The sequence below is a fragment of the Aquarana catesbeiana genome, linkage group LG13 (genome assembly GCF_042186555.1).
Source record: "Aquarana catesbeiana isolate 2022-GZ linkage group LG13, ASM4218655v1, whole genome shotgun sequence".
Taxonomy (NCBI): domain Eukaryota; kingdom Metazoa; phylum Chordata; class Amphibia; order Anura; family Ranidae; genus Aquarana; species Aquarana catesbeiana.
Window position 1 is genome coordinate 177,220,348 of NC_133336.1, and position 23,816 is coordinate 177,244,163.

Consider the following 23,816-nt stretch of genomic DNA (forward strand, 5'->3'; position numbering starts at 1 on the left):
AAATTAGGCCTTAGGCACTGGTGCTGGTGCCACAACACTGCAACCCCTCACAGACACTCTAGTTGGAACGCAGGAACGAGCCCTGCTGCAAATTATTGCTTCAAAAATTGTAATTACACGCCCCTGTTAGACAGGGGCAGAAAAATTGGGCCTTAGGCACTGGTGCTGGTGCCACAACACTGCAACCCCTCACAGACACTCTAGTTGGAACGCAGGAACGAGCCCTGCTGCAAAGTATTGCATCAAAAATTGTAATTACACGCCCCTGTTAGACAGGGGCAGAAAAATTGGGCCCTAGGCACTGGTGCTGGTGCCACAACACTGCAACCCCTCACAGACACTCTAGTTGGAATGCAGGAACGAGCCCTGCTGCAAAGTATTACATCAAAAATTGTAATTACACGCCCCTGTTAAACAGGGGCTGAAAAATTGTGCCTTAGGCACTGGTGGTGGCGCCCAGAACCAAAAATGTTCTTACAAGCTATCAGCGTGATGATTGAGGAGGAAGAGGATAATTACTCAGGGATAGTCACTCAGCATCAGCATAGGCAGTCTTTGAAGGGATCTGAGATTTCAAAAAAAATTATTCGGTTACATCAGCATCAGGTGCTTGGTAGCTGGTGGTGATCCAAGACTCATTCATTTTTATGAAGGTCAGCCGATCGACCGAGTCGGTGGACAGACGCACCCTGTGATCGGTTACCACGCCTCCAGCAGCACTGAATGTGCGTTCCGAAAGAACGCTGGATGCAGGACAGGCCAGTAGCTCAATTGCATACTGTGCAAGCTCTGGCCAGTGATCCATCCTCAAGACCCAGTAACCCAGAGGATTTTCGGTGGGAAAGGTGTCCAAGTCTGATCTTGCCCCTAGGTATTCCTGCACCATGTAAAACAGACGCTGGCGATGGTTGCTGGAACCGATCATACCTTGGGGCTGCGGACCAAAAAATTGTCTGAACGCATCGGTCAGACGGCCACCTTCTCCACCGCTCCTTCTTTGACTGACCGAAGCCTCAGCAACACGTTGTCCAGAAACAGGAGTTTGTAACCTCCCAGTCTCTGGGAACGCGTTGCACAGACCTTTCTGCAAGGCCTCCCGAAGATGTTTCATCCTCTGCTCCCTCTGCGATGGCAAGATAAGGTCCGCAACCTTACCCTTGTAACGTGGATCAAGGAGGGTTGCCAGCCAGTATTGGTCCTTCTCCTTGATACCACGAATACGAGGATCCTTACGCAGGCTTTGCAGGATCAGGGAGGCCATGCAGCGTAGGTTTGCTGAGGCATTCGGTCCGGAGTCCTCTGGGTCACTAAGAACGACATGGTCCGCAGCCACCTCCTCCCAGCCACGTACAAGTCCATGTGTTTCTTGGGACTGATCCCTTAAAGACTGCTGCTGATGCTGAGTGCCAGGCTCCACCTCCATACTGACACAATCTTCCTCCTCCTCCTCTTCCTCCTCGTCCTCTTCCTGTGTGATCGGCGGGCACGCAGGAACACTGTCTGGATAAAGGGGGCCTTGAGAGCTAAGGAAGTCCTCCTCTTCCTGCCTCTGTTCTGCCTCAAGTGCCCTGTCCATTATTCCACGCAGCGTGTGCTCCAACAGGTGGACAAGGGGGACAGTGTCACTGATGCATGCACTGTCACTGCTCACCATCCTCGTGGCCTCCTCGAATGGTGACAGGACAGTGCATGCATCCCTGATCATGGCCCACTGGCGTGGGGAAAAAAAACCAAGCTCCCCTGACCCTGTCCTGGTGCCATAGTCGCACAGGTACTCATTGATGGCCCTCTGCTGCGTGTGCAGCCGCTGCAGCATGGCCAACGTTGAGTTCCACCTGGTGGGCATGTCACAGATTAGGCGGTTCTTGGGCAGGTTAAACTCCTTTTGGAGGTCCGTCAGCCGAGCACTGGCATTATATGACCGGCGGAAATGCACACAGACTTTCCTGGCCTGCCTCAGGACATCCTGTAAGCCCGGGTACCTGCCCAAGAACCGCTGCACCACCAAGTTAAGGACGTGAGCCAAACAGGGCACATGGGTCATTTGTCCCTGTCGGAGGGCAGAGAGGAGGTTGGTGCCATTGTCGCAAACCACCATTCCTGCCTTAAGTTGGCGTGGCGTCAACCACCTCTGAACCTGCCCCTGCAGAGCTGACAGAACCTCTGCCCCAGTGTGGCTCCTGTCCCCCAAGCACACCAGCTCAAGCACCGCATGGCATCTTTTGGCCTGCGTACTTGCGTAGCCCCTTGAACGCCTACGGAGCACCGCTGGTTCCGAGGAAGAGGCCATGGAGGAAGAAGAAGAGGAGGGGGTGGAGGAGAGAGGTGTGTCACAATCAGCATTTTGGAGGCGTGGTGGCGGAACAACCTCCAACACTACTGCACCTTGTCCTGCATCCTTCCCAGCTGCCAGCAGAGTCACCCAATGCGCCGTGAAACTTAGGTAACGTCCCTGTCCATGCCTGCTGGACCATGAGTCAGCGGTAATATGCACCTTACCGCTGACCGCCCTGTCCAGCGAGGCATGGACATTGCCTTCCACATGCCGGTAGAGAGCCGGAATCGCCTTCCGTGAGAAAAAGTGGCGTTTGGGTACCTGCCACTGAGGAACCGCACATTCCACAAACTCACGGAAGGGGGCAGAGTCTACCAACTGAAAAGGCAGCAGTTGAAGTGCTAGCAATTTTGCCAAGCTAGCATTCAACCGCTGGGCATGTGGATGGCTGGGAGCAAACTTCTTTCGGCGGTGCAGCAGCTGGGGCAGGGAAATTTGCCTGGTACAATCTGACGTCGGTGTACCAAAAGCAGATTGCCCACAAGTACTTGGCTGTGACACACCTAATTCTACACCTTCATTCCTCTCACTGCAGGTCTCAGAGAGGACTGAAGGTCTAGTGGGGTTGGAAATCTCAGCTGATGAGGAGCAAGGAGAGATCCTCTTTGTTCTTTGGTGTGGGTCTTTTAGATACGCTTGCCAACGAACTGCATGGCAGGTCAACATATGTCTGGTCAAGCATGTGGTACCCAAGCGGGAGATGTTTTGGCCACGCGAGATACGCTTGAGACATATGTTGCAAATAGCAGCGGTGCGATCTGATGCACTCGTCTCAAAAAAGGCCCACACCAAAGAACTTTTTGAATAACGCGCAGAGACTGCAGCGCCCTGCACATGTGGAGCTTTGGGGTGTGATGCAGTCAATGTGCTGCCCTTAGGCTGGCCCCTGGAGGGCATCCTGCCTCGTTGGTGATGTGCTGCCGCCTCCTCCTCCTCCTCCTCCTCCTCCTCCTCCTCCTCCTCCTCCTCCTCTCTCCTATCAGGCACCCACGTTGAGTCAGTGACCTCATCATCCCCTCCCTCCTCATCACTGGAGCAAACCTGGCAGTATGCTGCAGCAGGGGGAGCATGACTGCCAGATTGCTGTCCTTCTTGGGCACCCCCTCTGTCCGCGCTCATGTTACTGCCTTCATCGAGCTCAGTATCGTCATCAGAGCCTTCCAAACGCTGGGCATCCTCCTGGAGCATGTACCCAACACTGTGGTCAAACAGTTCGAGGGAATCCTCATGAGGACATGGTGGAGCTAGGGAAGGAGTCACTGATGACATTGAGCTGAGGGAAGAGGCCGCTGCTTTGCCAGACAAAGCACCCTGGGCATGGGTGAGAGAGGATGAGGAGGATGAGGACGGCTTGGTCATCCACTCGACCAAGTCTTCCGCATGTTGCGGCTCAACATGGCCAGCTGCCGAAAAAAAGGCCAAGCGTGTCCCATGGCCACGTGCTGATGAGGATGCACCGTCTCCACGACCAGCACTAGACACAGAGCCTGCTTGCCCTCTCTTATTGGCTTGTGACTGTCTGCCTCTCCTTCTTGGCCTTCCAGACATACTAATGGCCTGTAGCTGCACTAAGCTGGGATAGAACACCTGTAATTTTCTTCAAGTAGCTTTATATACTGTAACCAGACAAGCCTGCCTGTCAGTAGGAAGATAACAGGAACGGATCTAGCTGAACACTGTGAGCAGGACGCACTGTACTAAATGTAAATAGTCTAGCTGCCTGACCGTGGTACTAATAGGATCAAATAGAACACCTGTAATTTTCTTCAGGTAGCTTTATATACTGTAACCAGACAAGCCTGCCTGTCAGTAGGAAGATAACAGGAACGGATCTAGCTGTACACTGTGAGCAGGACGCACTGTACTAAATGTAAATAGTCTAGCTGCCTGACCGTGGTACTAATAGGATCAAATAGAACACCTGTAATTTTCTTCAGGTAGCTTTATATACTGTAACCAGACAAGCCTGCCTGTCAGTAGGAAGATAACAGGAACGGATCTAGCTGAACACTGTGAGCAGGACGCACTGTACTAAATGTAAATAGTCTAGCTGCCTGACCGTGGTACTAATAGGATCAAATAGAACACCTGTAATTTTCTTCAGGTAGCTTTATATACTGTAACCAGACAAGCCTGCCGGTCAGTAGGAATTTAACAGGAACGGATCTAGCTGAACACTGTGAGCAGGACGCACTGCACTAAATGTAAATAGCAGGAACGGATCTAGCTGAACACTGTGAGCAGGACGCACTGCACTAAATGTAAATAGCAGGAACGGATCTAGCTGAACACTGTGAGCAGGACGCACTGCACTAAATGTAAATAGCAGGAACGGATCTAGCTGAACACTGTGAGCAGGACGCACTGCACTAAATGTAAATAGCAGGAACGGATCTAGCTGAACACTGTGAGCAGGACGCACTGCACTAAATGTAAATTGCAGGAACGGATCTAGCTGAACACTGTGAGCAGGACGCACTGCACTAAATGTAAATAGTCTAGAAGATAACAGGAACGGATCTAGCTGAACACTGTGAGCAGGACGCACTGCACTAAATGTAAATAGCAGGAACGGATCTAGCTGAACACTGTGAGCAGGACGCACTGCACTAAATGTAAATAGCAGGAACGGATCTAGCTGAACACTGTGAGCAGGACGCACTGCACTAAATGTAAATAGCAGGAACGGATCTAGCTGAACACTGTGAGCAGGACGCACTGCACTAAATGTAAATTGCAGGAACGGATCTAGCTGAACACTGTGAGCAGGACGCACTGCACTAAATGTAAATAGTCTAGAAGATAACAGGAACGGATCTAGCTGAACACTGTGAGCAGGACGCACTGCACTAAATGTAAATAGCAGGAACGGATCTAGCTGAACACTGTGAGCAGGACGCACTGCATTAAATGTAAATAGTCTAGATAGAAGATAACAGGAACGGATCTAGCTAAACTGAATACAGTGTATATATATATATGCAACACCTGGGATGCATATATATACACAATACACTGTAAGTGCAGCTAACTGACTGACTGTTCTGCCTAATCTATCTAACTCAAATCAAATGACACTGTCTCTCTCTCTCTCTATCTCTCAGCACACCGGAACACACACTACACAGGGCCGCCGTGCAGGCGGCCTTATATAGTGTGGGGTGTGTACTAAATCCCCTGAGCCATAATTGGCCAAAGCCACCCTGGCTTTGGCCAATTACAGCTCTCTCTACTGACGGCGCTGTGATTGGCCAAGCATGCGGGTCATAGTGCATGCTTGGCCAATCATCAGCCAGCAATGCACTGCGATGCCGCAGTGAATTATGGGCCGTGACGCGCCACACGAATTTAGCGCGAACGGCCCATAACGTTCGCAATTCGGCGAACGATCGAACAGCCGATGTTCGAGTCGAACATGGGTTCGACTCGAACACGAAGCTCATCCCTATTAGTATGTCTGGAAGGCCAAGAAGGAGAGGCAGACAGTCACAAGCCAATAAGAGAGGGCAAGCAGGCTCTGTGTCTAGTGCTGGTCGTGGAGACGGTGCATCCTCATCAGCACGTGGCCATGGGATACGCTTGGCCTTTTTTTCGGCAGCTGGCCATGTTGAGCCGCAACATGCGGAAGACTTGGTCGAGTGGATGACCAAGCTGTCCTCATCCTCCTCATCCTCTCTCACCCATGCCCAGGGTACTTTGTCTGGCAAAGCAGGGGCCTCTTCCCTCGGCTCAATGTCATCAGTGACTCCTTCCCTAGCCCCACCATGTCCTCCTGAGGAGTCCCTCGAACTGTTTGACCACAGTGTTGGGTACATGCTCCAGGAGGATGCCCAGCGTTTGGAAGGCTCTGATGATGATACTGAGCTCGATGAAGGCAGTAACATGAGCACGGACAGAGGGGATGCCCAAGAAGGACAGCAATCTGGCAGTCATGCTCCCCCTGCTGCAGCATACTGCCAGGTTTGCTCCAGTGATGAGGAGGGAGGGGATGATGAGGTCACTGACTCAACGTGGGTGCCTGATAGGAGAGAGGAGGAGGAGGAGGAGAAGGAGGCGGCACATCACTAACGAGGCAGGATGCCCTCCAGTGGCCAGCCTAAGGGCAGCACATTGACTGCATCACACCCCAAAGCTCCACATGTGCAGGGCGCTGCAGTCTCTGCACGTTATTCAAAAAGTTCTTTGGTGTGGGCCTTTTTTGAGACGAGTGCATCAGATCGCACCGCTGCTATTTGCAACATATGTCTCAAGCGTATCTCGCGTGGCCAAAACATCTCCCGCTTGGGTACCACATGCTTGACCAGACATATGTTGACCTGCCATGCAGTTCGTTGGCAAGCGTATCTAAAAGACCCACACCAAAGAACAAAGAGGACCTCTCCTTGCTCCTCATCAGCTGAGATTTCCAACCCCACTAGACCTTCAGTCCTCTCTGAGACCTGCACTGAGAGGAATGAAGGTGTAGAATTAGGTGTGTCACAGCCAAGTACTTGTGGGCAATCTGCTTTTGGTACACCGACGTCAGATTGTACCAGGCAAATTTCCCTGCCGCAGCTGCTGCACCGCCGAAAGAAGTTTGCTCCCAGCCATCCACATGCCCAGCGGTTGAATGCTAGCTTGGCAAAATTGCTAGCACTTCAACTGCTGCCTTTTCAGTTGGTAGACTCTGCCCCCTTCCGTGAGTTTGTGGAATGTGCGGTTCCTCAGTGGCAGGTACCCAAACGGCACTTTTTCTCACGGAAGGCGATTCCGGCTCTCTACCAGCATGTGGAAGGCAATGTCCATGCCTCGCTGGACAGGGCGGTCAGCGGTAAGGTGCATATTACCGCTGACTCATGGTCCAGCAGGCATGGACAGGGACGTTACCTAAGTTTCACGGCGCATTGGGTGACTCTGCTGGCAGCTGGGAAGGATGCAGGACAAGGTGCAGTAGTGTTGGAGGTTGTTCCGCCACCACGCCTCCAAAATGCTAATGATTGTGACACACCTCTCTCCTCCACCCCCTCCTCTTCTTCTTCCTCCATGGCCTCTTCCTCGGAACCAGCGGTGCTCCGTAGTCGTTCAAGGGGCTACGCAAGTACGCAGGCCAAAAGATGCCATGCGGTGCTTGAGCTGGTGTGCTTGGGGGACAGGAGCCACACTGGGGCAGAGGTTCTGTCAGCTCTGCAGGGGCAGGTTCAGAGGTGGTTGACGCCACGCCAACTTAAGGCAGGAATGGTGGTTTGCGACAATGGCACCAACCTCCTCTCTGCCCTCCGACAGGGACAAATGACCCATGTGCCCTGTTTGTCTCACGTCCTTAACTTGGTGGTGCAGCGGTTCTTGGGCAGGTACCCGGGCTTACAGGATGTCCTGAGGCAGGCCAGGAAAGTCTGTGTGCATTTCCGCCGGTCATATAATGCCAGTGCTCGGCTGACGGACCTCCAAAAGGAGTTTAACCTGCCCAAGAACCGCCTAATCTGTGACATGCCCACCAGGTGGAACTCAACGTTGGCCATGCTGCAGCGGCTGCACACGCAGCAGAGGGCCATCAATGAGTACCTGTGCGACTATGGCACCAGGACAGGGTCAGGGGAGCTTGTTTTTTTTTCCCCACGCCAGTGGGCCATGATCAGGGATGCATGCACTGTCCTGTCGCCATTTGAGGAGGCCACGAGGATGGTGAGCAGTGACAGTGCATGCATCAGTGACACTGTCCCCCTTGTCCACCTGTTGGAGCACACGCTGTGTGGAATAATGGACAGGGCACTTGAGGCAGAACAGAGGCAGGAAGAGGAGGACTTCCTTAGCTCTCAAGGCCCCCTTTATCCAGACAGTGTTCCTGCGTGCCCGCTGATCACACAGGAAGAGGACGAGGAGGAGGAGGAGGAGGAAGATTGTGTCAGTATGGAGGTGGAGCCTGGCACTCAGCATCAGCAGCAGTCTTTAAGGGATCAGTCCCAAGAAACACATGGACTTGTACGTGGCTGGGAGGAGGTGGCTGCGGACCATGTCGTCCTTAGTGACCCAGAGGACTCCGGACCGAATGCCTCAACAAACCTACGCTGCATGGCCTCCCTGATCCTGCAAAGCCTGCGTAAGGATCCTCCTATTCGTGGTATCAAGGAGAAGGACCAATACTGGCTGGCAACCCTCCTTGATCCACGTTACAAGGGTAAGGTTGCGGACCTTATCTTGCCATCACAGAGGGAGCAGAGGATGAAACATCTTCGGGAGGCCTTGCAGAAAGGTCTGTGCAACGCGTTCCCAAAGACTGGGAGGTTACAAACTCCTGTTTCTGGACAATGTGTTGCTGAGGCTTCGGTCAGTCAAAGAAGGAGCAGTGGAGAAGGTGGCCGTCTGACCGATGCGTTCAGACAATTTTTTGGTCCGCAGCCCCAAGGTATGATCAGTTCCAGCAACCATCGCCAGCGTCTGTTTTACATGGTGCAGGAATACCTAGGGGCAAGATCAGACTTGGACACCTTTCCCACCAAAAATCCTCTGGGTTACTGGGTCTTGAGGATGGATCACTAGCCAGAGCTTGCACAGTATGCAATTGAGCTACTGGCCTGTCCTGCATCCAGCGTTCTTTCGGAACGCACATTCAGTGCTGCTGGAGGCGTGGTAACCGATCACAGGGTGCGTCTGTCCACTGACTCGGTTGATCGACTGACCTTCATAAAAATGAATCAGTCTTGGATCACCACCAGCTACCAAGCACCTGATGCTGATGTAACCGAATAATTTTTTTTGAAATCTCAGATCCCTTCAAAGACTGCCTATGCTGATGCTGAGTGACTATCCCTGAGTAATTATCCTCTTCCTCCTCAATCATCACGCTGATAGCTTGTAAGAACATTTTTGGTTCTGGGCGCCACCACCAGTGCCTAAGGCACAATTTTTCCGCCCCTGTTTAACAGGGTGTGTAATTACAATTTTTGATGTAATACTTTGCAGCAGGGCTCGTTCCTGCATTCCAACTAGAGTGTCTGTGAGGGGTTGCAGTGTTGTGGCACCAGCACCAGTGCCTAAGGCCCATTTTTTCTGTCCCTGTTTAACAGGGGCGTGTAATTACAATTTTTGATGCAATACTTTGCAGCAGGGCTCGTTCCTGCATTCCAACTAGAGTGTCTGTGAGGGGTTGCAGTGTTGTGGCACCAGCACCAGTGCCTAAGGCCCAATTTTTCTGCCCCTGTTTAACAGGGCCGTGTAATTACAATTTTTGATGCAATACTTTGCAGCAGGGCTCGTTCCTGCGTTCCAACTAGAGTGTCTGTGAGGGGTTGCAGTGTTGTGGCACCAGCACCAGTGCCTAAGGCCCATTTTTTCTGCCCCTGTTTAACAGGGGCGTGTAATTACAATTTTTGATGCAATACTTTGCAGCAGGGCTCGTTCCTGCGTTCCAACTAGAGTGTCTGTGAGGGGTTGCAGTGTTGTGGCACCAGCACCAGTGCCTAAGGCCCAATTTTTCAGCCCTTGTTTAACAGGGGCGTGGAATTACAATTTTTGATGCAATACTTTGCAGCAGGGCTCGTTCCTGCGTTCCAACTAGAGTGTCTGTGAGGGGTTGCAGTGTTGTGGCACCAGCACCAGTGCCTAAGGCCTAATTTTTCAGCTCCTGTTCAACAGGGGCATGTAATTACAATTCTTGATCTAATATTTCACAGCAGGGCCCTGTGAGGGCTTACAGTGTTGTGGCCACAGCAACACCTAAGGCCCAAATTTCTGCTGAGTATATAGGGCAGGACCCTACTTTCAAACAACTAACTTACAAACAACTCCTACTTGCAAACGGAAGGAGACAACAGGAAGTGAGATGAAATCTACCCCTAGGAAGGGAAATTCTCTCCTGTAAGAGTTAATATGGGAAAAACATTTCTCCTTTCCACTGATGCTTTCCAATCCATTGGGACAAAAAGTGAGGTGAAATCTTCTGAAGAGGAGGAAAGACAGCAAAACAAATGTCACAGGGGTGATAACCCTTCCCTATGTTTTCCAAAAAGCTTAAAAAAGATTTTTTGGCTGGAGCTAAACACGTTAAAAATGTACCCGTTCAAAATTACAAAGAGATTCTACTTAACAACAAACCTACAGTCCCTGTCTTGTTTGCACCTCCTGTATACTGCCGTCCAGAGTATATAGGGCCTGGTGGCCCCACACCTTTCCTTATTTTAATTTGGGTGTGGGGTTCCCCTTAATATCCATACAAGACCCAAAGGGCCTGGTAATGGACTGGGGGGTACCCATGCCATTTGTCTCACTGATTTTCATCCATATTGCCAGGACCCGACATTACATTAAACCCACAAGCAGTTTTAAATGAGATTTTTTCCTTTAAAAATGACATTTGGTGCAAGGACTGTTCTAAACACGGGAAACACGCGTCACTTTACAGGCATACTATAGACACCCCTCAGGTACGATATTTAAAGGAATATTTCACTTTTTTTTTTTTTACTTTTTTTTTAAAAGTTTTTTTTGCATTGAAACATGTCCCCTGGGGTAGGACCCGGGTCCCCAAACCCTTTTTAGGACAATACCATGCAAATTAGTTTTTAAAATGAGCACTTTTGATTTCGAACGTTCGAGTCCCATAGACGTCAATGGGGTTCTAACGTTCGTGCGAACTTTCGGTCCGTTCGCAGGTTCTGGTGCGAACCAAACCGGGGGGTGTTCGGCTCATCCCTAATCAGCAGTGTTCAAACTCTAATCAAGAAGTGGAAAATGAGGGGTTCTGTTGAAACCAAACCACGATTGGGTAGACCAACTAGGATTTTATCCACAACTGCCAGGAAAATTGTTTGGGATGCAAAGAAAAACCCACAAATAACTTCAGGTGAAATACAAGAATCTCTGTAAAAAAAGAAGTGTGGCTGATTCAAGATGCACAATAATTCAGCGTACACACGATCGGACATTGATTGGACATTCCAACAGCAAAATCCATGGATTTTTTCCGACAGATGTTGGCTCAAACTTGCTTGCATACACATGGTCACACAAAGTTGGTCAACGTCAAGAACGCGGTGACATACAACACGTACGACGAGCCGCGAAAAATGAAGTTCAATAGCCAGTGCTGCTCTTCTGCTTGATTTCGAGCATGCGTGGCACTTTGTGCATCGGAATTGTGTACACACGAACGTAATTTGCGCAAACTGATTTTGTTGTCGGAAAATTTGAGAACCAGATCTCAAATTTTGTGTGACAGAAATTCTGATGGAAACTGTCCAATGGAGCCTACACATGGTCAGAATTTCCAACAACAAGCTCCGATTGCACATTTTACGTCGGAAAGTCCGACCGTGTGTACTGGGCATTAGGAGGCACTTGAAGAAAGATGGGCTACAAAACATAAGACTGAATCAAGGTTTATGGAGGGGAATAAAAATGGGAAGCTTCTAGCTAGGCTGGTGGCAGACTCGCAACAAATAGCAAATATCCCAGTAATTAAAAATAAAGACGGGGAATTGGTCAGTGATGCAGCGGACATACTGTCTGAATTTCGGGACTTTTTCTCGAACTTATATGCTCCCATCCAACAATATGACCATGCAGCCCTAGAGGACCTGTTGGAGGAATTACCTCTTCCTAAACTATCAGATGTAGATAGGGAGACTCTAGAGGCGGACATTACTAACAAAGAGGTGACGTCAGCAATCTATACATTTCCTCCTAACAAAGCGCCGGGCCCTGACGGGTTTCCTGCAGACTTCTACAAGACGTATGCTGACCAATTAGCGCCCAGACTTACTACATTATTAGCTCACTGTAAGCAAACTCAACAATTACCGGCGTCTATGCTAGACGCATATATGATTTTACTTCCTAAGCCTGGTAAGGACCCTTTAGAATGCTCATCTTATAGACCGATTGTGCTACTAAATATGGATTTGAAAATCCTAACGAAAGTGTTAGCAAAGAGACTAGCGGGAATCATTTCTACTTTGGTAGATATCAACCAGACGGGGTTTATGCCAGGTAAATTGACAGACACCAATCTCAGGAGACTATTTACCCACTTGCAAATAAATAGCTTAGACACACATACTAGAGTTGTGGTGTCCATCGACATCGAAAAAGCTTTCGATTCTATTGATTGGCACTATATGTAAACTTTCTGGAGAAGATGGGTTTTGGTCCGATTTTTAGAGGATGGGTTGCGATGCTTTATAGTAATCCAAGAACAGCAATTTGTATGGGAGCACACACATCCCCATTTTTCCTAATTGGTAGGGGCACTAGGCAAGGATGTCCTCTGTCGCCCTTTTTGTTTGCCCTCATGATGGAACCTACCGCAATAGCACTGAGGGCGGCAGGGGAAGTTAAGGCAATTAGGGTGAGCAACATAAATGAATGTCTGGCACTGTATGCGGACGATATGTTGCTGTTCCTGAGAGACCCGGGGGATTCCTTAGTGGCTGCACTATGCATTATGAATACATTTTCTCAGTATTCTGGATTGAAAGTCAATTGGACCAAATCGTCTATTCTACCTATTGACAAAGGGGCGAGGGAAGTGGCAGACCCAAATTTGCCGTTGAAATGGGTATCTCAATTCACATACTTAGGGGTCAAGATTACAGCAGAGGTGTTGGATTATATGTCACTTAATCTGACGCCTCTTTTAACTTATCTGAAGCAGAAGGATCTTGCCTGGCAGAGACTCCCGTTGTCTCTTATAGGCCGATAAACCTGTTGAAGATGAAAATTCTACCTGTCATATTGTATTTTCTGCGAAACGCGCCCATTTGGATTCCCAAATCCTTTTTTAAAAAATTGGATAGTCTCACTAGTTCTTTTCTTTGGGCACCTAAACAGCCAAGAATAGGTCTGAAAGTATTAAAAAAACCATGGGGTGAGTATGGTATGGCCCTTCTGGACTGGAGAAAATATAACATAGCTGGACAACTGGTGGTGGTACATAGATGGATAACCTCTGAGGATGGGGACTCCGCAAATGTCCTGGAAGCTGCTCATCTGGGCTCCTTTGAGTCTTTGCGGATGGCCATTAATAGAGGTACCAAAATGGATCTTCCGCTGACAGGCTCAATGAAGGCCACGATTAAGACTTGGGGGGAAGCGGTGGGAATGGCCTGTCCTAGCTACCAGGGTATATCTCCATCCACCCCCCTATGGATGAATCCTAAACTGCCTGATTTCTATTCATTCCATGATCCCATGGGATGGGCAACTAAAGGTATCAAAACTCTCAAAGACATAACAGTGGACGGGGAATTACTGACGTTTAACCAATTGAAAGCTAGGCATGAGCTACCTAACGCTTACTATTTCAGATATATCCAATTACGTCATGCGTTTTACTCACAATTTAGGAATATGACAGTGGAATCATTTCCCTCCAGTTTAGAAAGCCTGTTAACCACTGATGACATACCCAAGACACTTTCAGTTTCATACAAAGAACTGTTTAAGACTACACCAAAAGCGGTGTCTAAGTGTAGAGCACATTGGGAAGCTGAGGTTCCGGATATCCAGGGAGAGGATTGGGATGACATGTGGACTCACCCGTTTCGACATTTAGTAGCAACTAGAGATAAACTGATTCATTTTAAATTCCTGCATAGGATTTATTATACACCAGCCAGGCTGGCATCTATCTACCCAACAGTGCAAGCGGAATGCTGGAGATGTTCTTTTGCTCCAGCAGCGGCTGAACATATATTTTGGAGCTGTCCTCAGATCAAACAGTATTGGTCTGGGGTCACTTCCTGTTTATCGGAGGTTTTGATGACTCCGATCCCAATGACGGTGAAGGTGTGTCTCTTGGGATTGATTGATGAGGTGGTTCCTTCACGAGCTCATAGAACACTTCTCACCATACTGTTGTTCTATGAAAGAAAGGCAATTCTGTTGCAGTGGCGCAGACCGGGGGCCCCTGATCTGAGCTTCTGGAAGAGACTGGTTAATACTATGATGCCATATTATAAGGCAACGTATTTACCCAGGGGCTGTGGAAAGAAATTTGACAGGGTGTGGCAATCTCGGTACAACTCTAAGTTAACGGTTGGATAATATCATTGTATAGGGGTAGGAGGAGGTAAAACCATATGTGTAGTTTCAGGGCCTAGTTATACATTCTGGTTATGGACTGTGGGGGGCATTGTAACTACAACCTGATTGTTTCATGGTGAACCGGAGGGGAGAGAACTGAGCAAGGGAGGTGGATACAGGAGGGAGGGGGGAAGTGGGTTTTATTATATGTACAATAGATAGTCCAATACTGTTGTTAGATAGACAGTATATTGTTGTATGGTTTGTATGTTGATATAAAAAAGAAAAATACAATAAAAAGAAATTAAAAAAAAAAAAGAAAGATGGGCTGCATGGTGTAGTCCCCAGAAGAAAGCTATTACTACGCAAATGCAACAAAGTATCCCGCTTATATTACGCCAAACAGCACAGAGACAAACCTCAAACCTTCTGGCACAAAGTCATTTGGAGTGATGAGACCAAAAATTAGCTTTTTGGCCACAACCATAAACGCTACATTTGGAGAGGAGTCAACAAGGCCTACGATAAAAGGTACACCATTCCTACTGTGAAACACGGAGGTGGATCGCTGATGTTTTTGGGATGTGTGAGCTACAAAGGCACAGGAAATTTGGTCAAAAATGATGGCAAGATGAATGCAGTAAGTTATCAAAAAATACTGGAGGAACATTTGCATTCATCAGCCAGGAAGCTGCGCATGGGACATACTTGGACAGTCCAACGTGACAATGATCCAAAACACATGGTCAAGTCGACCTGTCATTAGCTACAGCAGAATAAAGTGAAGGTTCTGGAGTGGCCATCTCAGTCTCCTGACTTCAATATCATTGAGCCACTCTGGGGAGATCTCAAACGTGCAGTTCATGCAAGACAGCCCAAGAATTTACAGGAACTGGAGGCTTTTTGCCAGGAGGAATGAGTAGCTTTACCATCTGAGAAGATAAAGAGCCTCATCCACAAATACCACAAAAGACTTCAAGCGGTCATTGATATTAAAGGGGGCAATACATGGTATTAAGAACTGGGATATGTAAACTTTTGATCAGGGTAATTTGGGTAGTTTCTGTTGCCATTATGATTTTAAAACAGTAAAGACAGTTGATTGATAATAAATGGCTTCAGCCAAACACTAATGAGTAAGACTAACTAATGAGTGAAAGAAATGTTTTTTTGTTATCATTCATATTCTCATATTCTCATATGGCCAAGAAATCATAAACTCTGCCAGGGTATGTACACTTATGAGCACAACTGTGTGTGTGTGTATATATATATATATATATATATATATATATATATATATATATATATATATATATATAATAAATATTATATACCAACTTGCTCCTACAAAGAATAAGAAATACATCTCCTCAGCCACCAATTCTTATTGAGAAACTGGCTTGCCCTGAAGGTTTACATCTTCATGTTAGTTCGTTAGTTGGGAAATAACTTCAGTTCTTAGTAGGAACAGGTTAAAACATAAGGCCCATAATCTTAAAGAAGAACTAAACCCTTCTATCCTTGACAATTAAGGAAGCTGCCATCTGACAGTTATTATTCATGGCATGCCTTGAATGTTGAACTGCTTTGGGAAACAGTTACATTGATGGGTTTAGTTCCTCTTTAATGCTAGCTGAGAAAAATAACGTAAGTTTTTAGTAAGGACACCTTAAAAACACAAGGCCCATAAACTTTGTTATACATACCACAGAAGACAACTGTAGATGTCTTAAAAGAGAAGGTTGAGGGAAAACCAGGAGATGGTGTTGAAAATTGGGGTTTTATGTTTGTTGAAGACTAGGGTTTAGGGTGTTATTTAGCTTTATTGTGCAGTATAAATTAAATAACAAGCTCTTTCAGTTTACTGTGGATGAGCAGAATATGACTAAACAGAACTTTAAAATGCCTAGCCTCCACAGAAATCTAGTTGGAAGGGAAGCTGACTGAGATACTTTATTGCATCCCAAAAAAATGTATTCTACTGCCTATTCAACACTTGGATTTACTATACCTCTGATTTAGCAGCTAGTGCTTCCTTCTCTCACCAGAAAGAAGTAATATAATATATAAGTAATATAATCTAACAGAAAAATCTGTAAATCAATTATCAGAAACCCGCTCCTGTATTTTCTCTCTTCTGCTCTTCATACAATAACTCACCGTCACAAGTCCAACCCAGATAACCAAAAAGATTCAAATATTGGATGTAATAAAAATCTGAATCCAGTATTGTGTTCCCTGCCTGGTCAACCTTTCTGCAGCCAACTTATGCAAAACACAGTATTGATATTGAAAACCTTACCTTCCACAATAAGAAATGTTCCATTTGCAAAGGTTCGCAAATCGTATGTGCAGTAGTAGACTCCAGAATCTTTTGGCTTAGCTTTGTGTATCTTCAGTCTTGTTTCATAACGATTGTGCTCACATTCATAATCATTATCCTTATCATTCAGACAGGATATGGCAAGAATATATCTATCTCCTGGTGTCCAAGTCTCTTGATACCAGTTGATTCTACCCCCAGATTCTAAATTAACATTAGACACACATCCTATAACTGCAGTATCACCGATGTCAACTGACACCGTCTCCTGAGGCTGATACAAGACAATATGAGCTCCAGCCACTGCGAAAATAAATAGATATATATGAATAACAAAAAGGAATGCAGTAAACTAATAAATACTAATTATATTTTGGGATCCAAATATATATATATATATATATATATACTGTAATATATTATATATTTGATATAAAATATATATTTATTTTGAAATATATTTACATGCATTTTTAAGTACATACTTAATAGTAATATTTGAGACAAAGGCCAAAATATTAAAATTTATATTACGTTTTAATATATAAAATATTAAAACCTTGGAGCACAATATCACAAGTGGTATTCTATTGAGTTTTCTTACTAACAGATTTAAATGTAAACTTTCTATGCTCTTTGTTTCCCTGTGCTAAATATGTTTTTAATTTTAAATTATCTGGGCTTGACTAACAATCTCTATTTAGCACATCACACTTTTTGCAGCCCATATTTAATTACAAACTTGAATATGAAAAAAAAAAGTCCCTAGATGTTAACATAAGGAAGTGCAAGTACAATACAGAAATGCCAAAAGTATATTTAAATCAAGTGATGTCCAAGGAGCTTGTTTTCTTCCCACAAAAAAAAAAAAAAAAAAGATTATATGACCCATTGCAATAGATATACCGTATATATAAACTGTAAGTGACTTGGATTGGTTAAATGTAGTTTTTATCAAGTCTAGGTAGATTTCTTGGTACTCAAATATCTGTAATTATTGTTTAATGCTAGAGGTGAACAATCTGCTTTGCCACCTCTGACCTAAAGTGTATATACACCCAATGACATGTGTCGCCCTTCCAGCTCTTATCTTAGACTAAGGCTGGCCACACATACGTTTTTTTTTTCAATCAGCCAGCGGTCTGATCAAAAAAACTGAACTGATTTCCCCATCCACAGAAGCGAGGTAGATGGAGGAATTGTCCCTGCTATGTTGTTGTATTTTGACTGCAGGGATTCCTCTGTTTTCAGAATACACTGATTAACGCTGCAGCTAATTGACCAAAACTTTTTCAATAAGCCCGTTTGTGAGAAGCCAAACATTAGATCGATTTCTCATAAACCGGAATTGAAATTCGTCTGGTACCTACTGAACAGGATGAATTTCAATCCATTTATGGCCAGATTAAGAATGATTAACCTTAGTTTGTAGAGATCTGAAATTGGAAACAGTTAATTAGTTTAGAAAAGACATCTGGAAGGGTTGGCAACATTCCATCTGCAAAAATACTGTGTGTTGCCATCCCATGATAGATTTTTTAGGCTAAGCTTCTCTAAACAAGCAAACATTGGAAAATGTGCATGTATTGCAGAAATGTTCATAATCAAATGTGAATATTAAAAATTTGAAATCTGTGAGGGTGCTGTGATCTTCACTTCCACACAAGTAAGGATCGCAGCACTACCTCAGATCTCAAATTCTGAATATTCAAATTTGAATATGAGTGTTTTGTCTGAATTTTAAGGTGGCAGCAGTGGTCAGATGAATAATAATTTTATATAATAATAATTTTCTTTTCTTTGTGCAATGCACACAACAATTGCACTTGTTTCTCTTGAGCATGGGATATATCTTTTGATTTTGTTGCAGAAATGTACTGTATACTTTTTTTATTTCACACTTTAACCTCATACAGGATAAGTTTACGTTTTAAATGTAAAAATAAATTTACTTTGTATGTATATGTGTATATGTGTGTATATATATATATATATATATATATATATATATATATATATATATATATTTACAGTGCCTTGCAGAAGTATTCACCCCCCCCCCCCCCCCGGCTTCTTGGCTTTTTACCTATTTTGTTTCATTACAGCCTTTAATTGTTTTTTTTTAAATCAGAATTATATGTAATGGATCAGAACACAATAGTCTAAGTTGTTGAAGTAAAATTAGAGAAATATATACATAAAACTATTTTTCAGAAATTAAAAACTGATAATTGGCATGTGCGTATGTATTCACCTCCTTTGTTATGAAGCCCATAAAAGCTCTGGTGCAACCAATTACCTTCAGAAGTCACATAATTAGTGAAATGATGTCCACCTGTGTGCAATCTAAGTGTCACATGATCTGTCACAACATATACACACCTTTTTGAAAAGCCCCAGAGGCTGCAACACCTAAGCAAGAGGCACCACTAACCAAACACGGCCATGAAGACCAAGGAACTCTCCAAACAAGTAAGGGACAATGTTGTTGAAAAGTACAAGTCAGGGTTAGGTTATAAAAAAATATCCAAATCTTTGATGATCCCTAGGAGCACCATCAATATCATAACCAAATGGAAAGAACATGGCACAACAGCAAACCTGCCAAGAGACGGCCGCACACCAAAACTCACGGACCGGGCATAGAGAGCATTAATCAGAGAGGCAGCACAGAGACCTAAGGTAACCCTGGAGGGGCTGCAGAGTTCCACAGCAGAGACTGGAGTATCTGTACATAGGACGACAATAGGCCGTACGCTCCATAGAGTTGGGCTTTATGGCAGAGTGGCCAGAAGAAAGCCATTACTTTCAGCAAAAAACAAAATGGCACATTTTGAGTTTGCGAAAAGTCATGTGGGAGACTCACAAAATGTATGGAGGAAGGTACTCTGGTCTGATTAGACTAAAATTGAACATTTTGGCCAACAAAGAAAACGCTATGTCTGGCACAAACCCAACACATCACATCACCCAAAAAACACTATCCCCTTAGTGAAACATGGTATGGCAGCATCATGCTGTGGGGATGTTTTTCAGCAATTGGGACTGGGAAACTGGTCAGGGTTGAGGGAAAGATGGATGGTGCTAAATACAGGGATATTCTTGAGCAAAACCTGTACCATTTTGTGTGTGTGATTTGAGGCTAGGATGGAGGTTCACCTTCCAGGAGGACAATGACCCCAAACATGCTGCTAAAGCAACACTTAAGTGGTTTAAGGGAAAACATGTAAATGTGTTGGAATGGCCTAGTAGTCAAAGCCCAGACCTCAATCCAATAGAAAATCTGTGGTCAGACTTAAAGATTGCTGTTCACAAGCACAAACCATCCAACTTGAAGGAGCTGGAACAGTTTTGCAAGGAGGAATGGGCAAAGATCCCAGTGGTAAGATGTGGCAAGCTCATAGAGACTTATCCAAAGCGACTTGGAGCTGTGATAGCCGCAAAAGGTGGCTCTACAAAGTATTGACTTTAGGGGGGTGAATAGTTATACACATTGACTTTTTCTGTTATTTTGTCATTTTTGTTGTTTGCTTCACAAAAAAAAATCTTCAAAGTTGTGGGCATGTTCTGTAAATTAAATAATGCAAATCTTCTAACAATCCATATTAATTCCAGGTTAATTCTAGGTTGTGAAGGAACAAAACATGAGGGGTTGAATACTTTTGCAAGGCACAGTGTATATATATATATATATATATATATATATATATATATATATACATATATATATATATATATATATATATATATATATACATAATGTACATATGGTGCCATGTTGAACTTCCAGTGACCATTATGAGGGAGTGAGAGCGATAACACCAAATTTAACACACCTGCTCCCGATTCACACCTGAGACCTTGTAACACTAACAAGTCACATGACACCTGGGGGGGGGGTGGCTAATTGGGCCCAATTTGGACATTTTCACTTAGGGTGTACTCACTTTTGTTGCCAGCAGTTTAGACATTAATGGCTGTGTGTTGAGTTATTTTGAGGGGACAGCAAATTAGGAAATTTACACTGTTATACAAGCTGTACACTCACTACTTTATATTGTAGCAAAGTGTAATTACTTCAGTGTTGTCACATGAAAAGATATAATAAAATATTTACAAAAATGTGAGGGGTGTGCTCTCTTCTGTGAGATACTGTATATATATATATATATATATATATATATATATATATATATATATATATATATATATATATATTTATATATATATATACAGGTTGCCAATATCTGACCCCAAAGAAAGAGCAGATTCAGTACAGTGTCAGCAAGATAGAATTTTGCAAATTATAAAACAAATTCCTGCAATGCCCTTCAAACAGTTACTTGAGGGTTTAAAATTACCCTACTGCCCCAATTAACCATTAAAAGTGTTTCTTGTAGACCATTCCAACAATAATCCTTTATAATAACAGGTTCTCAATTCCCACACACACACACACACACACACACACAAAAATAATATATATATATAGATATATATATATCTATATATATATGTAGATATATAGATATCTACATATATATTTAGATATATATCTATATATCTATATATCTAGATATATAGATATATATATATATATATATATATATATATATATATATATATATATATATATATATATATATATATATATGCAAAACATTTTCATGATTAGTGGTACTGCTGTGCATTATCCAAAGTATAATGTACCATTTTGTAAAATGTCGTAATCAGTTAACAAAGATTTGCACCACACATAAAATCTATTTTTTTGTGTGTGTTTGTTATGATACTAAGAGTTTATTTTCAGAGGATTTTAATGTAAGCTTTTTATTGTTTAAAAATATTTAGGCTATAAGGATAGCAAATCTTCCCACTTTTGTGGGATTACATTGGACAGATTTCTAAACAAGGATTTATGCTTTTGGAGGATCTTTAAAGAGATAACACAGACAAATGCATGTATTGCAAAAATGTACTATGTATGCCTTTTATTTTTCCATACTGGATTATTTCCTGTTGGAATTCATTGATATAAAAAATAAAGTTACAGTATGTAACAAAAATGAAGGTTGCCAATATCTGACCCTAGTATAGGTATCAAAGGGGCAGATTCAATAAAAAAGAAAAGTAATAAAATAGACATAAAATCTTGCAAATAGAGCTCGCAATGAATTTTGACAGAGTTTTATATTGACCTGAAAATGCTTGTTTAAATTAAAAGTTTTCTTGCAAAAGTGAACATGCCTTATGCCTTTAGTAAATTGACCCCATGTCCACTTCGTGTAGTTAAGTGTTTTCTATTATTAGTCAATTTTATATATTATACAATAGTTATTTATTTATTATGAATTTATTTATTCTTTACTGGTAACAGCTAACACTGGGTTATTAATGGTGGACTAGTTGCACAGTGTTTTGAATAAAAATTTAGCAAATCATACAAATTTGCAATCATTTTACAATTAGCAAAGCTTACAAGCAAGTTGCAGAACCCCTGGGGATCAATCATTAATGTCTGCTTCAACAAAGTATTCAATAATACAGAAAATTACATTGAAAACATTTGTTTAAATGATTCCTACCTTTGAACAAAATGAAAAAGGTGATAAGTTTCATTTCTCTTTCCCTTGACCACTTGCGTATTGCTACTGTATGAATTGTCTTTTAAGTGTATTATTCTATCACCAACGGAAATGCCCCTCCTTCCCACCTCCTCAATCATGAAGACCACTCACACAAACTCTTCATGTGCTCTTTAGAAGTGAAAAGAACTTCAGAATCATTGTGATTCTAATTTTCAATTGTTTGTGTGGTAATGTTTATTAAATAACCAAACATATTTTATATCTTAACACATTTGATCGGTTTTATTCATTTTGAAATTTTACAACTTTTGCTTACTGTAATTTCTGTATTTTGTTGTTTTTTAAGGCAATGAAAATTTTTTTGATTTGCTTAAAACCAATTTTATTATAATAGATCAAAAAAAATTATAACTGTTTACACAAAAAGATATATATTCAAATAAAAAGAGAAATTTTATATACAAAAAATCCGTATTGTTAATGATACATAGCTGTAAAAACAATTTTGGAGAAAGGTGATACAACACACCATCCAATACAATCACCACAGATGAAAACCGTGGCGTTGAGTGGTGAATTTCCAACGCGTTTCAACCTGTGTATTTTTATGAAAAGTCTTCTTCAGGGAAATGCATCACATTCTAGAAAACCAAAAAATCATCATATTACAATTTATAAATTATTATCAATATATTATAGTTCCTGCAATATAAGGTAGTTCTATTACTCACATCCTCCCAGGACATCTCATGGAAAAACATGGGCTCCCACACCGAAGTGGACGGTACCAAGTCTCCAAAGATTTAACATCCTATAACTCCTACAAGACGGCTGGAAATATGCTTTAAATCCAAGTATTTGGCGTTTTCAGCATCAAATAATGATAGCTGTTTGAAGAAGGGGGGCATAATTAGAAAAAAGCCACAGTATTAGAGGGGGAGCCATGGAACGTGTCTTGAGGCAACGAGCGACTACTGACTGGAAGTTCAATGCCTTTATACTTCAAATGCTTGAATTCATTTTAAAACATAACACCTTTTTGTTCAGGGGCTCCCACTACCTCCAGGTGCAGGGAGTGGCTATGGGGACGTGCTGCGCACCCTCATATGCCAACCTGTACCTGGGGGAGTGGGAGAAAGATTTCCTGCTGGGAGAGGGGTCGTCTATGTACTCTGACCACATTTGCATGTGGCAGAGATACATAGACAACATTTTCATCATCTGGGATGGCTCAGAGGATGCACTTAGAGACTGCCTGAACATCATGAATCTAAACAGTTTTAACCTTTTTTTCACTATGTCTCATGACTCCAAGGAAGTCAACTTCTTGGATATTACCATCTTTAAAGACCAAATTGGAGGACTCTCGAGTAAGCTGTATAGAAAAGAGACAGCTGGTAACACACTGTTACACGCAGATAGCTTCCATCCAGAGCCACTGAAAAAATCCATCCCATTCAGCCAATTCTTAAGATTAAAAAGGAATTATAGTACACAGGAGGACTTCCAACGAGAATCCAATGAACTAACCTCTAGACTGATGGAAAGAGGATATACCAAGACAGCTCTC

At 43.6% G+C, this 23,816-nt stretch overlaps 1 protein-coding gene across 1 annotated transcript in view; it reads right to left on the reverse strand.

Annotated features, from left to right (window-relative positions):
- The window catches only part of LOC141117225 (uncharacterized), a 48,038-nt gene extending 25,717 nt beyond the window's left edge, over nt 1–22,321 (reverse strand). Inside the window, exons 1-2 of the mRNA XM_073609952.1 lie at nt 22,244–22,321; nt 16,638–16,961 (exon numbers count right to left, since the gene is read on the reverse strand). Coding sequence (XP_073466053.1) covers nt 16,638–16,961; nt 22,244–22,277 — 358 coding nt within the window. The 5' untranslated portion in view covers nt 22,278–22,321. The remainder of the gene's footprint in view (nt 1–16,637; nt 16,962–22,243) is intronic.
- Nucleotides 22,322–23,816: the final 1,495 nt, after the last annotated feature.